Source organism: Anolis carolinensis, chromosome 2 (genome assembly GCF_035594765.1).
Source record: "Anolis carolinensis isolate JA03-04 chromosome 2, rAnoCar3.1.pri, whole genome shotgun sequence".
Taxonomy (NCBI): domain Eukaryota; kingdom Metazoa; phylum Chordata; class Lepidosauria; order Squamata; family Dactyloidae; genus Anolis; species Anolis carolinensis.
In genome coordinates, this window is record NC_085842.1 from 304,563,677 (window position 1) to 304,576,905 (window position 13,229).

The 13,229-nt window shown below is 39.3% G+C and overlaps 1 protein-coding gene across 3 annotated transcripts in view; it reads left to right on the forward strand.

The window, feature by feature from the left end:
- Window positions 1-8,184, forward strand: part of c1qtnf3 (C1q and TNF related 3) — a 45,682-nt gene extending 37,498 nt beyond the window's left edge. For 2 of the 3 annotated variants that reach the window (XM_062972501.1, XM_062972502.1), the window contains exons 4-6: window positions 3,619-3,748; window positions 5,311-5,410; window positions 6,143-8,183. In XM_062972501.1, coding sequence (XP_062828571.1) covers window positions 3,619-3,748; window positions 5,311-5,410; window positions 6,143-6,302 — 390 coding nt within the window. In that variant the 3' untranslated portion in view covers window positions 6,303-8,183. Of the gene's footprint in view, window positions 1-3,618; window positions 3,749-5,310; window positions 5,411-6,142 lie in introns of all 3 variants that reach the window. The other variant, XM_062972500.1, reaches the window with a different exon arrangement.
- The last annotated feature ends 5,045 nt before the right edge of the window (window positions 8,185-13,229 follow it).

A 13,229-nucleotide genomic window follows, 5' to 3' on the forward strand; every position in this document is an offset into this window, starting at 1 on the left:
ACTGAGTCTCCAGTTTTTATGAACTATTTCAGATGGAAAACAAGAGTGGACATTCTCAAGTACTGGGGCTCAGTTGCAGGCTAGAGGAGAAGACTTGGCATAATCTCCAGTTTACCTCAGAGTGGCAGCTTGCTGCAATTTGCCCCAATTCATTGGTTTCTTCCTTCAACTTACAATTGCCTTCTAGAGAGGTCTGCGCATTTGCTCAGTTAGCTTCTTCTTTCCTTCCCAGTTGTTGGATGCCAGAAGAAAGTGAGAAAGACAGTTCACACATTTCACCTTGATCAGGAAATACTCTAGACTTTAGTTAAAATGTCTTAATCTTAATTTCCAAACAGAAAATATGTCCTCCCTCTCTGTGTATGTTTGCATGATAAACTGTGGCAACTATGGTTGTTGATCCATACCCCACAACCTCTGAGGATGCCTGCCATAGATGTGGACGAAACATCAGGAGAGAATGCTTCTGGAACATGGCCACACAGCCCGAAAGCCATACAACAACCCAATGGTTGTTGATAGTTAATGACTTCATGATATCTCAGGTTTTGGCCCATAAATCTTGGTACCTGGGATGATCCTCAAATGGCTACCTTAGTATATACCTGGGCACACTAGAGGGGAGAATCTGAACAAATAATATTATAAAAATGTGTATCATATTATAGCACTTTGCAGTAGATGTTTCAAATACATAACCATTTCCCAGGAATGACCTTCACCTTTGTTAAACGCAGTGCTCTGCTGAACATGCAAACAGCCTGGTTTGACAGAAGACCCCAAAGCAGAGTCTTGTTGAAAGAAAGAGACCATAATAAGACAAGAATAGGAGTTTTATTTTTATACTCTGCAAATGACTGTTGTGTGCTGTGGAACATTTCCACTGTGCCACTTCCAGTATCTTTCTAGAAAATCTCAATCCAGTACGTATTATCCTATCCACATTAAAAGTACAGTAGAGTCTCACTTATCCAAGCTAAACGGGCTGGCAGAAGCTTGGATAAGCGAATATGTTGGATAATAAGGAGAGATTATGGAGAAGCCTATTAAACATCAAATTAGGTTATGATTTTACAAATTAAGCACCAAAACATCATGTTAGACAACAAATTTGGCAGAAAAAGTAGTTCAATACGCAGTAATGTGATGTTGTAATTACTGTATTTATGAATTTAGCACCAAAATATCACGATGTATTGAAAACATTGACTACAAAAATGGCTTGGATTATCCAGAGGCTTGGATAAGCGAGGCTTGGATAAGTGAGACTCTACTGTATTACAAACGCTCACCTTGTACCAGTGATATTTCTTGCTCAAAACCACATAATGGGCATTTTTGGGATCAGTATGATTGTTTATTCTTAACAGATTACTAAAATGTACAGGAGAGCAAAAACCTGTTAGCATGTGGTGTGTGGGTGGGTAGAATTAAAGGTTTGGAAGTTGACTGAACTTTGGGAGAAAAAAACCATGTTGAACAGTATGGATGTTTTCTTGATAAGAACAAAGTAAAATGCTTCGAAAATGGCTTTAAACTATAAGTTTAAAGTTTCTGGCACTTGATTCATAAAAAGCCAAGATGACAGATTTGATGCCACGCTGGGAGTGCTTGAATTTGTGTGCTAAATTAGATTTCCTTTGTCAGATGATTAAATTACAAGGCTTTCAAACAGAACCTTTAAACTAGATTGTATACTTTACGGTGTCTAAATGCAATCAAACAAGAGGAACTGTATTCACTTTGGCTTTTTGACTAATTCTAAAAATGGTAGGATTTGTATTCCATAGAAACAGTTTGACAGGAAGTCTTCAACCCCCCCCCCCCCCCCCCAAGAATGGGAAATGTTCCCCTGTATAGCATTCTTCCCCCAGTGCCGAAAGTATAGACTAAAAGATTTGGAAAGTTATGTGATAATATGACACATACTTCCATCTCATTTCACACTTCACAGTTAAAAGTACTTCTCTTAAGGGATGCAGGATGTATGTTAGGAAGATTGTAAATTTGTTGTTAATTGCCTTCAAGTCCACTTTGACTTATGGTGGCCCCATGTAAGAGAGACATCCAAATTGCCCTATCTTCTACAGCTCTGCTGTTGCACTTTGGTTACATCATGAGGATCTCGTGGATTGTGTGAAAAACATGGGTCCTACAAATCAGATCCAGACTCTCTCTAGAATCCATGATGGTTAAGCTAAGACTGTTGCACTTTGGTTGAATCATGAGGAAACTGAATAGAAAAGTTTGTAATGCTTGGCAAGATGGAGGGTAGTGGGAAAAGAGGAAGACAACCTTCTAAACCGGAGTTTGCAAACAGCCTTAGTTTAATCATCTTGGATTCAAGAGAAAGTCTGGGTCTGATTTTCTATTGGACCCATGTTTTTCACACAATCCACGAGGTCTGTTCTCTAGCACCAAACGTCAAATGAATTGATTTTTCTATCAGCTTTCTTCAGCTATCACAACCATAGCAATAGAAAATACAATTGCATGAGGTACCCCAACTGTAGTGTTTTTGTGAAATATCTGTATTTCAGGATAATGAACTTTCAGAAGATGAAGCCAGGCCCTTTTATTTGACAAGTATCATATAATGAAATTATGTTTGCTAAGATTTTCTACATTTAAAACAAGAAGTCTGAAGGATTTGTTTGGTCTCCTTGATTTCCAGTTTCCAGGTTAAATATAGCAGCTAAATTAAATAGACTTCAGATATGTATTTTGGCTAATAACCGTGGCCAAAGCATTAGGCACATCAACATAATGTTTTTCTAGCTTCCACAGAATGAGCTTTACAGTATTAACAATTTACCAAACAGTGTAAGCTTACATAGAGTATACACAGAGCTTACAATGAGTATGAGATACCATGATGTTTCACTGAATTAATTCAAAATAGCCTGAGATGAGCCACTAGTATCAAGGATTGTGTGTCCTACACTTAATATATTTTCAATGATGTGCCCCCAAAACCTAATTTTTGCAACTTTTTGAATTATTCAAGTTTCAAAACTCATGTACAATGTATTATGTTGTGTAGCCTCACGTTGAAAGCAGATCAGGCTTATGCATGAGAATATCCCACAAATGTTTTTGGTTTCTTATAATGGCCACATGCATTGTACATATCGTTGACAAGCTACAAGACTGAGAACCATTTTGCAAAGGAGAAGCTGAAGAATAAAATCAACCCTTAGTTTCTTCACCTAGTTAATAATGGGAGTTTAAGAAAACTATTTCCTTCAGACTGCTCACTGGTTAAGATGGAACTTGATGATGTGAGACATCCTCCAAGGATGCAGAGACTACAGTGGTTCTTGTGTTGAAATGCAATCTCCGACTGAGATGTTTGCCCTTCAAACACACATCTATGCATTTTCTTCCTGTACATGAAGCAGCCTCTGTCCATATGTAAATCAATGAGACTTTTGTCACTGGAGTTTCCTTGGAGCTGGCCCATGTCCTAAAAGTACATCTTGAAAATTAAAGCAAATATACCTCATACCCCTCTGGAGAAGAAGCTCATATGGAATGAATAAGTTCCAAGTGTGTCTAACTATTTGTCATTCCCAACTTGCTATTAGCTGCTGTCTAAACGTAACTGTATTTGTATAGGTTGCATTCATGGCTTCAATGGCAACCCATTTCAGCAACCAGAACAGTGGAATAATCTTCAGTAGTGTGGAAACCAATGTGGGCAATTTTTTCGACGTAATGACTGGCCGATTTGGAGCCCCAGTGAATGGTAAGTGTACTGATAAAGAGGGTTGTGTATAGAAGGGAAGACCAAAAGCCTGGTGAATGAAGGAATATCTGCACTACTCAGATATATCAGTTTCATGCCTCTTTAACTGCCATACCTTCATCCGAAGGGATACTCGAGTCATAGTTTACTAGAGAATCTGCTAGAGGACTTTAAAAAAAGGTTTGTTAGTTTGTAGGCAGTGTATTACACAATCAAAATAGAAGGGAAAAAAATGAAAGAGACACACAGAGATTTATATGTATATTCCAAAATTATAGATCCAACTAAGAATTATTAGTAACCGTAGCCACATATTATTACACAAATTAGTTTTCTTCTTGATCAAGTCTCCGTGGGGAGATGGTAGCGGGGTATAAATAAAGTTTTATTATTATTATTATAAAATGTTCATAAATAGTTTCCATTCTTTCAAGAAAGCTTCTACTGATTTGTCTTTTAAAACCCATGAATTTGAACTAATTCAGCTACTGTTTGTCAGCCCTTTCCAAAGTATAGGCAAACAATATTCTTGCTGTTGTCATATATAAAAACAGGTAGTCCCTATTTACCATCCAATTATTTTCCCATAGTGAAAGTAAACATTTTCCCCTTGACATTAAGTCTAGTCATGTCTGACTCTGGGGGTTGGTGCTCATCTCCATTTCTAAGCCGAAGAGCCAGCGTTATCTGTAGACACCTCCAAGGTCATGTGGCTGGCATGACTGCATGGAGCGCTGTTATCTTCCCGCCAGAGCGGTACCTATTGATCTACTCACATTTGCATGTTTTCAAACTGCTAGGTTGGCAGAAACTTGGGCTAACAGCAGAAGCTCACCCCACTCCACGGATTTGAACTGCCGACCTTTTGGTCAGTAAGTTCAGCAGCTCAGCGGTCTAACCCGCTGCGTCACCAGGTGCTTTTTCCCCATAATACCCCCCAAAAAACATTATAACCTTTAGAATGGTTTAAATTACCATACAAATGGAGTTAAGTACATTCTAGACATCCGTCACCTTAAGCAAGAATTAAGAATTTTGAAATGTGAAGTCCAAAACTCTTGGAACCCCAAAGTTTGTGAACCTCTGGGCAAGACGTCTCTATAAGAAAATTCTAACTGCCTCAGAAAATCACAAATCCCGGGATTTTGTAGGTTGGAACCATGACTGTTAAAGTGTCATGAATATATAAGATATACTCTTAAGTTTTACAAAGTAGCTGCTTGTTAACTTGTAAAAAGTAATGTGTTGATATTATTTGTCATTAAAATAAAAGAATGTTGCTAGTACATTACATTTAAGTTTTTTAAAAACCTATTTACCAAAAGGGCTAATCTTTCTCCCAAAACATTGTTTGCTAAAAGCACCATTACTTATTATAGTAAAAATAAAACGGGGGGTAACATTACTTACTGTTACGTTACTTTAAATATGTTTCTTGGTAAGCCCTTTAATATAGCTGGATTATGATTCAAGTCAACAATGGAAAGGGGGCTTAACACAGATTTCAACCATGGTCTGTGCACAATATAATATTTGATAAATCAAATCCTCCTTTTTTTCAGGGGTGTATTTCTTCACTTTCAATATGATGAAGCACGAGGATGTGGAGGAAGTGTATGTTTACTTAATGCATAATGGAAATACAGTTTTCAGCTTATACAGGTGTGTTGACTGGCAACAGTGGCCTTTTTACAATTACAACAATCTTTAAAGTTTGGAAAGGGACTATATCTATGTGGCAGGAAATGCACTTGACAGACTAACAGACCTGGCTTCAAACCCTACCATCTGAGTGAAGAAAATGATCAAGTGACAAGTGATAAGAGTAGGTTGGCTGTTTGAATAAAAGAGTGTGTTAAATGGACAACTAGTTTAATTTAGTGTAAAGACTTACCTGTAAATGGGGTTGACTGACACTGGAAGTATCAATTAGTCAACTCACATTGCCAAATGTCCAGTCCCAGCTTAGTCCCCTGTTGTTCCACTTTTTAGTAAATTTTTAAAGTCCCAATTTTTCCTTCCTCCTCCCATTTTCCATATTCTCATCTTATGTCCATTGCTGCAAACTAAGTTCAAAGTGTAAAAGTAGCTTCCACTGAATGAACTCACAGGGATAAAAGCAAATGAAATCCTGTCTTTCTCAATAGTTTCGGATGAAAGCCAAAACACTGCAGATTCTTCTTCACCACTAACATTCCAGTCTTCACCACATCTGGCCACATAAGTCCCAATTTTCATCTCTATAAAACGTTGGAGGGTATGCTTTCTCCCATTCACCACATTCCCCCATAGTAGTCTTCCTCACCTGCAGGATCCATATTTTCATGAGAAAGTATTTGCTCAGTTTAACAATGGTAAGATATTAAAGTTCATCTTTGTTACCTCTATTTTTAGCTATGAATCAAAAGGAAAAACAGACTCATCGAGCAACAGTGCGGTACTCAAACTTGCCAAGGGAGATGAAGTTTGGCTGCGGATGGGCAACGGGGCACTACATGGAGATCATCAACGCTTTTCCACCTTTGCAGGATTTCTTCTTTTTGAAACCAAGTAGATAAAATATGTTAGGACAAATATTTCTATATTTTAATCTGTTCTTTGGGACAACATAGTAATACAGTAAAACTGCACAACCTTTATAGACACCATTGCAATGCGGTCTATAGGGCATGATAAGGAAAGTTAAACCTGAATGTATATATGTCTTTTAATGTCACTATGAATCACCCTTTCTCTAGTCCCGAGCAGTTCTTGAGTAGGTCTATGAAGATTATTTTCTAAAAAAAAAACCCACCCATATGATGATTATACTCTATACTCTATTTGTCCTAAAATAAAAAGATTGTGGGGTCACATGTTCATAAAGATTTCTTACAGAAAGCTATATACGGAATAGCTTGGATCTTCACAATTACTGGAGAAATCATTGGATCAGGAGTTTCATGTGTGCTATGGAAACGGTTCATTCATAAACCCACACCCAATCTTGCAGGCATACTGCACTGAATTCAGCACAAGCTACTTCTGCACACAAATAAGCCTCACTTGACTGATACAAGCCTATCCAGGGCCAGTTTCAGATTTTGCACTAGCTCATTGTAAATTTACTGATTGCTTGAGCATGTCAAAGAATTGTTAAATTGCTAACCTGGGCATTAAACTTCATTTTAAAAATAATCATAGCTCAGATGCCCCCCACCTTTTTATCATAATTGATAAGGTTGTATACAGGGCCATAGCCAGAAAATAAAAATGGAGCGGGGGAGCGAATCATGAAGAGTATTTCCATAACGCAAAATAATTTAGAAATCAGGCTCAATCGATAAACTTCAGTGGACACTCTAAACAGATAAACTTCAGTCGGCTCTCATGGGGATTTAGTTAACTAGTTAAAATTAATGAGTAAACCAGGTTTTTTTAAAACTCCCCCCCCCCCCCCCCCGTCTACAACCCTGGTTGTATATTTCCTAGTAGTCTACACAACAGTAAGTTGTATTGGGAGGATTAATCCTAGATGAGCTGAAAAATTCACCTTTTTTGAGTCCTGTTGGCATCTGTCAGGTGAAGGACACACTACTTTCCAATCTTGTGTAGGATTTTTAAGCATTAACTGGGAAATGCAAATCCTACTGTTTAACAGCATTGTAGATAGGGATTTATATCATTTTTCAAATGTAGGGTTAGGTTGTGCCGGAAAAGACCTTAATGTTTTAAATATAATAGGAAAATGTTAGCATGCTTTAGAACCCATAGAAGCAATTGAATTAACCCCTGTTAACATTATTTTGACCCTAGAACTTAGCAATATGAAATCCTTTTGCATTTGTTGATATGACTGTATTTTGTAAACTGAACCTTTATTAATTAAATACAATTTTGGATATGTGTCTTGTAGAGAACATTATATACACACAAAAGGTCAACCAAGGGTGCACTTGCACTGTAGAATTAATGAAGTTTGACACCACCTGAACTGCCATGGAATCATGGGATTTGTTGACAGGTGAGGCAAAGAATGTCACAGACCTAGTAAAACTACAATTTTACTAGGTCTGTGACCTTGTTTGCCAGAAGGTAACAAACGTTTTCTGTTCTTGAGCTGAAGGTAACATAATTCCTTCGGGAAACAGTGATTGGGCATTCGGACGTGGCATTTGGTCCAGTGAAGTTGATGACAGATGATCTCTTGAATTCTGGTGGTCTTTTCTTCTTCCAGAATGCTGACATTTGTCCACCTGTATTTCCAAGAGATTTGCAGGATTTTTCAAACATTGATGGAATTTTTCCAGAAGTTATGAGTGTTGTTTGTAGATGGTCTACATTTCACAGGCATGCAACAGAGTGGAAAGGATAACGGCCTTATAAACAAGCATCTTGGTATCCTTACAAATGTCCCAATCCTCAAACACTCTGCTTCATTAAAAAATGCTGCAGTTGCAAAGCTCAGGTGGTGTTTATTTCAGCATTGATGTCAACTTTTTTGGCGGAAACGGTCAACATTTATTTATTTATTTTTAGCATTGCAGAGGGATTGTTTGATGCCCGTTGGTAATGCACTTTGTTTTTCTTGATGTTCACTGATGGTTCAAGCTTTTCATATGCTTTTGCAATGATGTTTAAAGTAGGTCTTCCTCTGAATAAGCATGGACTACATTATCATCAGCATACTGGAGTTCTATAACAGATGTTGTTGTGACCTTACTTTTGGCTTTCTGCCTGCTTAGGTTAAAGAGCTTGCCATCTGTCCAATATGCGATTTCCACAGCAGTGGGAAGCTTCCCGTCAACAAGGTGCATATAGCTATGAAGATGGAAACTAAGGTTGGGGCAATAACGCATCCCTGTTTGACACCTGATCCCACCTTTAATGGGTCACTTAGGGAGCCGCTGCTGTCCAAGACTGTCACCATCATGGATAAGCCATACACATACTTCCCTTATCAAGGGTCTAACGGCAGTGTTCATAAAAAGGACACACACAGAAAATGATTGAAGGCATACAATGGAGACACTCCAGCTCAGTGTTTAAGACTCATACTCGTATGTTTTTATTACCTTGTGTATTATTTCTTTCATATGATTGAATGCTCAACCATGCATATGTGTACCTTTGCTCTTGAGATGGAAACTGCTTTCCATGAAATATGTGCACCATATACTTTTTATGTACTGTTTTGTCGTGTGGCTAGGCAAATTAGCAGGGCAAAGGCCAGACTAGTGGACATAGTCCCTGAACCCAAGGATCCTCTGATGACACTAATAGTGAGTAGCAGCATCTTTTCCCAGTCCCACCATTTTTTGGATGAATAAGATCACAGTGGCTATGCTTCAAAGTGAAGCTTCGTTTATCCTTGCCATCTCTGTTGATCTATGAACTGCTTATCTAGTTTGGTCTAGAGTCTAACTTTTCACCATAATTATAGTCTCAATCTGGAAAATCCCTACTACCAGCACCAACACACACCTTCTTCCTGACATTTGCATTATTACAGTTAACAGGACAAACAGGTTCTTGTCAAACATAGCCATCTATACAAATGGAGCACTCTGTTCCATCTAGAAATGCTACATAGAGGTTGATGAAGCACTAGGTCTAAACTGAGTGCCAGATTCCCCCTTTGTTGTCCTTTAAAAATTAAATAGCAGATTCTGAAGGTTAGGAAATACAGCAGTTAATCCAGCCCTGGGCTGTCATATTCCCTGCTCTTCTTCCCCTCCAGCCCTAGCTCACTTGTGGTCTTCACTAGAGGATTAATCTTTATGCCAAAAATTACAGAAGATCTAGTAAAACTAATTAAAAAGTGCCAAACAGATTCTTCTGCATTGCAAATATCACAACTGCAGGGGAAAAAAGAAGGAAGGTACAATGTAAGAACCAAGCCACAAGACTATACAGACCAGAAAAAAAGGGTAGCTATGGAAACATTAAAACTGATTCTGGAAATCATAATAGTGCAAGAAGGGCTTGTTGTCCCATTGAGCTTTAGGAAGCACATACTATTCTTTCTACTGCAATAGCGCTGTAGTCAATTAGCAAATATGTACAAGAGCAAACTTGTGATTTATGGCAGAATGGTTAAATGTTGTCAAATGCCTTGAACCTTAGTGGAAGGCTGTAACATGATTTCCCAAAAATGGCTCACCCTCCTTCTTGCATTTCCAGTCAGGATTCTAGGGGGCTTGTGTGTCTTTGTCTCCTAGGATGCATCTACACAGGTAAACGTAATGCAGTTTGACACCACTGCCATGGTTGAATGCTTTGAAATCCCAGAGATCTGTAATTTGGTGAGGCACCAGAGCTCTTTGGCAGAAAAGGCTAGACCTTTTAAAAAGTACAACTCCTATGATTCCAAAACATTGAGCCACAGTAGTTAAAGTGTCAAACTGCATCAATTCTACAGGGATGGGAAATATGCTGCTACTGATGGCAGGTCCCAGAAGCCCTAGTCAGGATAGCCAATGTTCAGGAATGCGGAGACTTGCAATCCAAAAGCATCTAGAGATCTGTGCAAGTTCTTTACTAGGCTTTTACAAGGGGCACAGCTATAAGAGTACTGTTATGAAATGAGACTAAGGAACCATATAACCCTGTATCCTGTTTCTTAAAGCTGACAATGAGATGGTTAAAAATGCAAAAAACAAGGCATGGAGGCAACATCATTCACCTGTTGCCTGCACACGTATTCATATTGACAACTGATATGCAATGACACAGTGCTTTAGTTCTGGGACAAAAATAGAGAGCATTATGCGAATAATGCTTGTTGTCAAGGAGGCTCTCAGCTCAGCTACTCCAAGCTTTCCACTCTCCTCATCGGAGGGATACTGATTCTTGGGTGCTGCATAAAATGAGAATGACAAAATAATTGCAACAAAGTGGGGGGGGGGGGGGTGCACTATTCTTAAGGTCTTTTCAACTCTCAGCTCCAGCAGCTGCTAAAGCTGGTAACAAGTGAGAAATTGTTGGGATAATTTTTGCTCAAGTACTTTTAAAATATTAGCATAATGTACCTGAGAAGTGGAGCCCCTGGTGGCGCAGTGTGCTAAAGCGCTGAGCTGCTGAATTTGCAGACCAAAAGGTCACAGGTTCGAATCCGGGGAGCGAAGTGAGCACCCGCTGTCAGCTCCAGCTTCTGCCAACCTAGCAGTTCAAAAACATGCAAATCTGAGTAGATCAATAGGTATCGCTCCGGCGGGAAGGTAACAGCGCTCCATGCAGTCATTCAGCCACATGACCTTCGAGGTGTCTACGGACAACACCGGCTCTTCGGCTTAGAAATGGAGATGAGCACCAACCCCCAGAGTTGGACACGACTGGACTTAACGTCAGGGGAAACCTTTACCTTTTACCTTTACCTACCTGAGAAGTGATTGAAGTTGGTACAGATGACAAAACTGTAAAATACCTGTCCTCCGAGTCTAATTCTGTGCAAATTCTGCAATGCCATGTGAATCTGGAGGACTAAAAGGTCCTATTCAAATGGATGATGTTTAAGCTCTGTGTACAATATTCCATTTTTACAGCTCCGTCTTTTGGAAATGATGCTGGTTATGTTGCAAGCTTGTTTTCTACTGCTCTAAACAATAACTATTTTGTGTTGTTGAAGGCTTTCATGGCCGGAATCACAGGGTTATTGTGTGTTTTCTGGGCTGTATGGCCATGTTCCAGAAGTATTCTTTCCTGACGTTTCGCCCACATCTATGGGAGGCATCTTCAGGGGTTGTGAGGTATATCTCACAACCTCTGAGAATAGATACCTCACAACCTCTGAGGATGCCTCCCATAGATGTGGGCGAAATGTCAGGAGAGAATACTTCTGGAACATTGCCATACATACACACAACAACCCAATTATTATTATTATTATTATTTATTTGCCTCTCCTCGTGGCTAAGACAGAGCAATGGATTCAAATCGCAGGAAAAGAGATTCCACGTAAACATTAGGAAGAACATTCTGATGGCAAAAGCTGTTTGACAGTGGAACAAGCTGCCTTGGAGTGTGGCAGAGACTCCTTGTTATTTTGAAACCGGCTCGAAGGCCATCTGTTGGGAATGCTTTAATTGTGTGCTTCTTAATGGCTGGAGGTAAAACTGAAAGCCACTTGTGGTCTCTTCCAATTGTATGATAAGATAAAAGCAAGCTATCTTGAGCTAGTTCATTGGCTCATTTGACATTATTTCAATAGGATGCAGCTCTTTATGGTTTCAGGCAATACTCACAAATAGTTCTGCCTGGAGATTCTGGGCTCTGATCTGCAGTCAAAGCATGTCCTTCAGAATGAAGCGAAACACCCTCCCATTCATCTGTTTTAATCTTAAAAATGCAAAATAAGAAAAGTAAAGGCCCCACAACAAAAGCTATGCCTATTTCAAATACATCCCAAGATAATCCACCATCTGTCATAGGGTTTCTTTATATCAAACAATTAAAAATGAATGGAACACCAGATATGCAAATAATTCTTTCGCTTGCTTGGTTTTTCCTCCAAAAATATACAGCAAAACTGGGATATAATAATGGCAATACTTCAAATGACCACAGAACTGATTGAGCCCACTGGGCTAGCAGATGGAACTGTTCTACTTTGTTGATACACAACCAAAATAAGAATAATAATACAAAAAATCACATCCCCTGCTTTATTTATATTTGCTTAAACCTATGAAAGAAAACAGAAGGGTTATCCATGTATACATTTTCATATTATCTTATCGTTCATCACGGTTGTGAAAGAACACTGACTTGCCTTGAGATCCCTTTCTGGCAAATGTTAGTGAAAATACAAAAATAAGTATCTTATAGAACATTACCAGAAGAAACTATGGCACACCATTCTAGCTTTTATTATCAGTTCTCCATAAATCATCGGCAATCACTCGTGTCCAAGTAGGATGGCCCTAAAAGCATAGGGGCTAGGTGGTGGGGCCATAGGTGACTGTGGAGACCCGCATGTTTTTTCGCAGTTAGCACATTGGTTTGCAGATGGAAGATAGTCCCAGTCAGGGTTGACTTGATACGCTTCCTCTTGACATGTTTCTCCATTTCGTTTCACCCTCCATTCGAATTCCACAGCACTGCTGGTCACAGCTGACCTCCAGTTAGAGATCTCAAAGGCCAGGGCTTCCCAGTTCTCAGTGTCTATGTCAAAGTTTTTAAGGTTGGCTTCGTTCCCCTGACCACATGTGAATGTGCTGAGTTAAGGCTGGGGGAAGTCTTTGAGAGACTGGCCTGGGGCTTGGAGACATGCCTAATATAGCAGGCTTGGGCAAACTTGGGCCCTCCAGGTGTTTTGGACTTCAACTCCCACAATTCCTAACCGCCTACCGGCGGTTAGGAATTGTGGGAGTTGAAGTCCAAAACACCTGGAGGGCCCAAGTTTGCCCAAGCCTGCTATAGGCTCCCTTCTGTGATAAAAAACATGGGAATTCTGTGATAAAAACGTGGGAAACGTTTATTAAACTGCACAAACTTTGTTTTT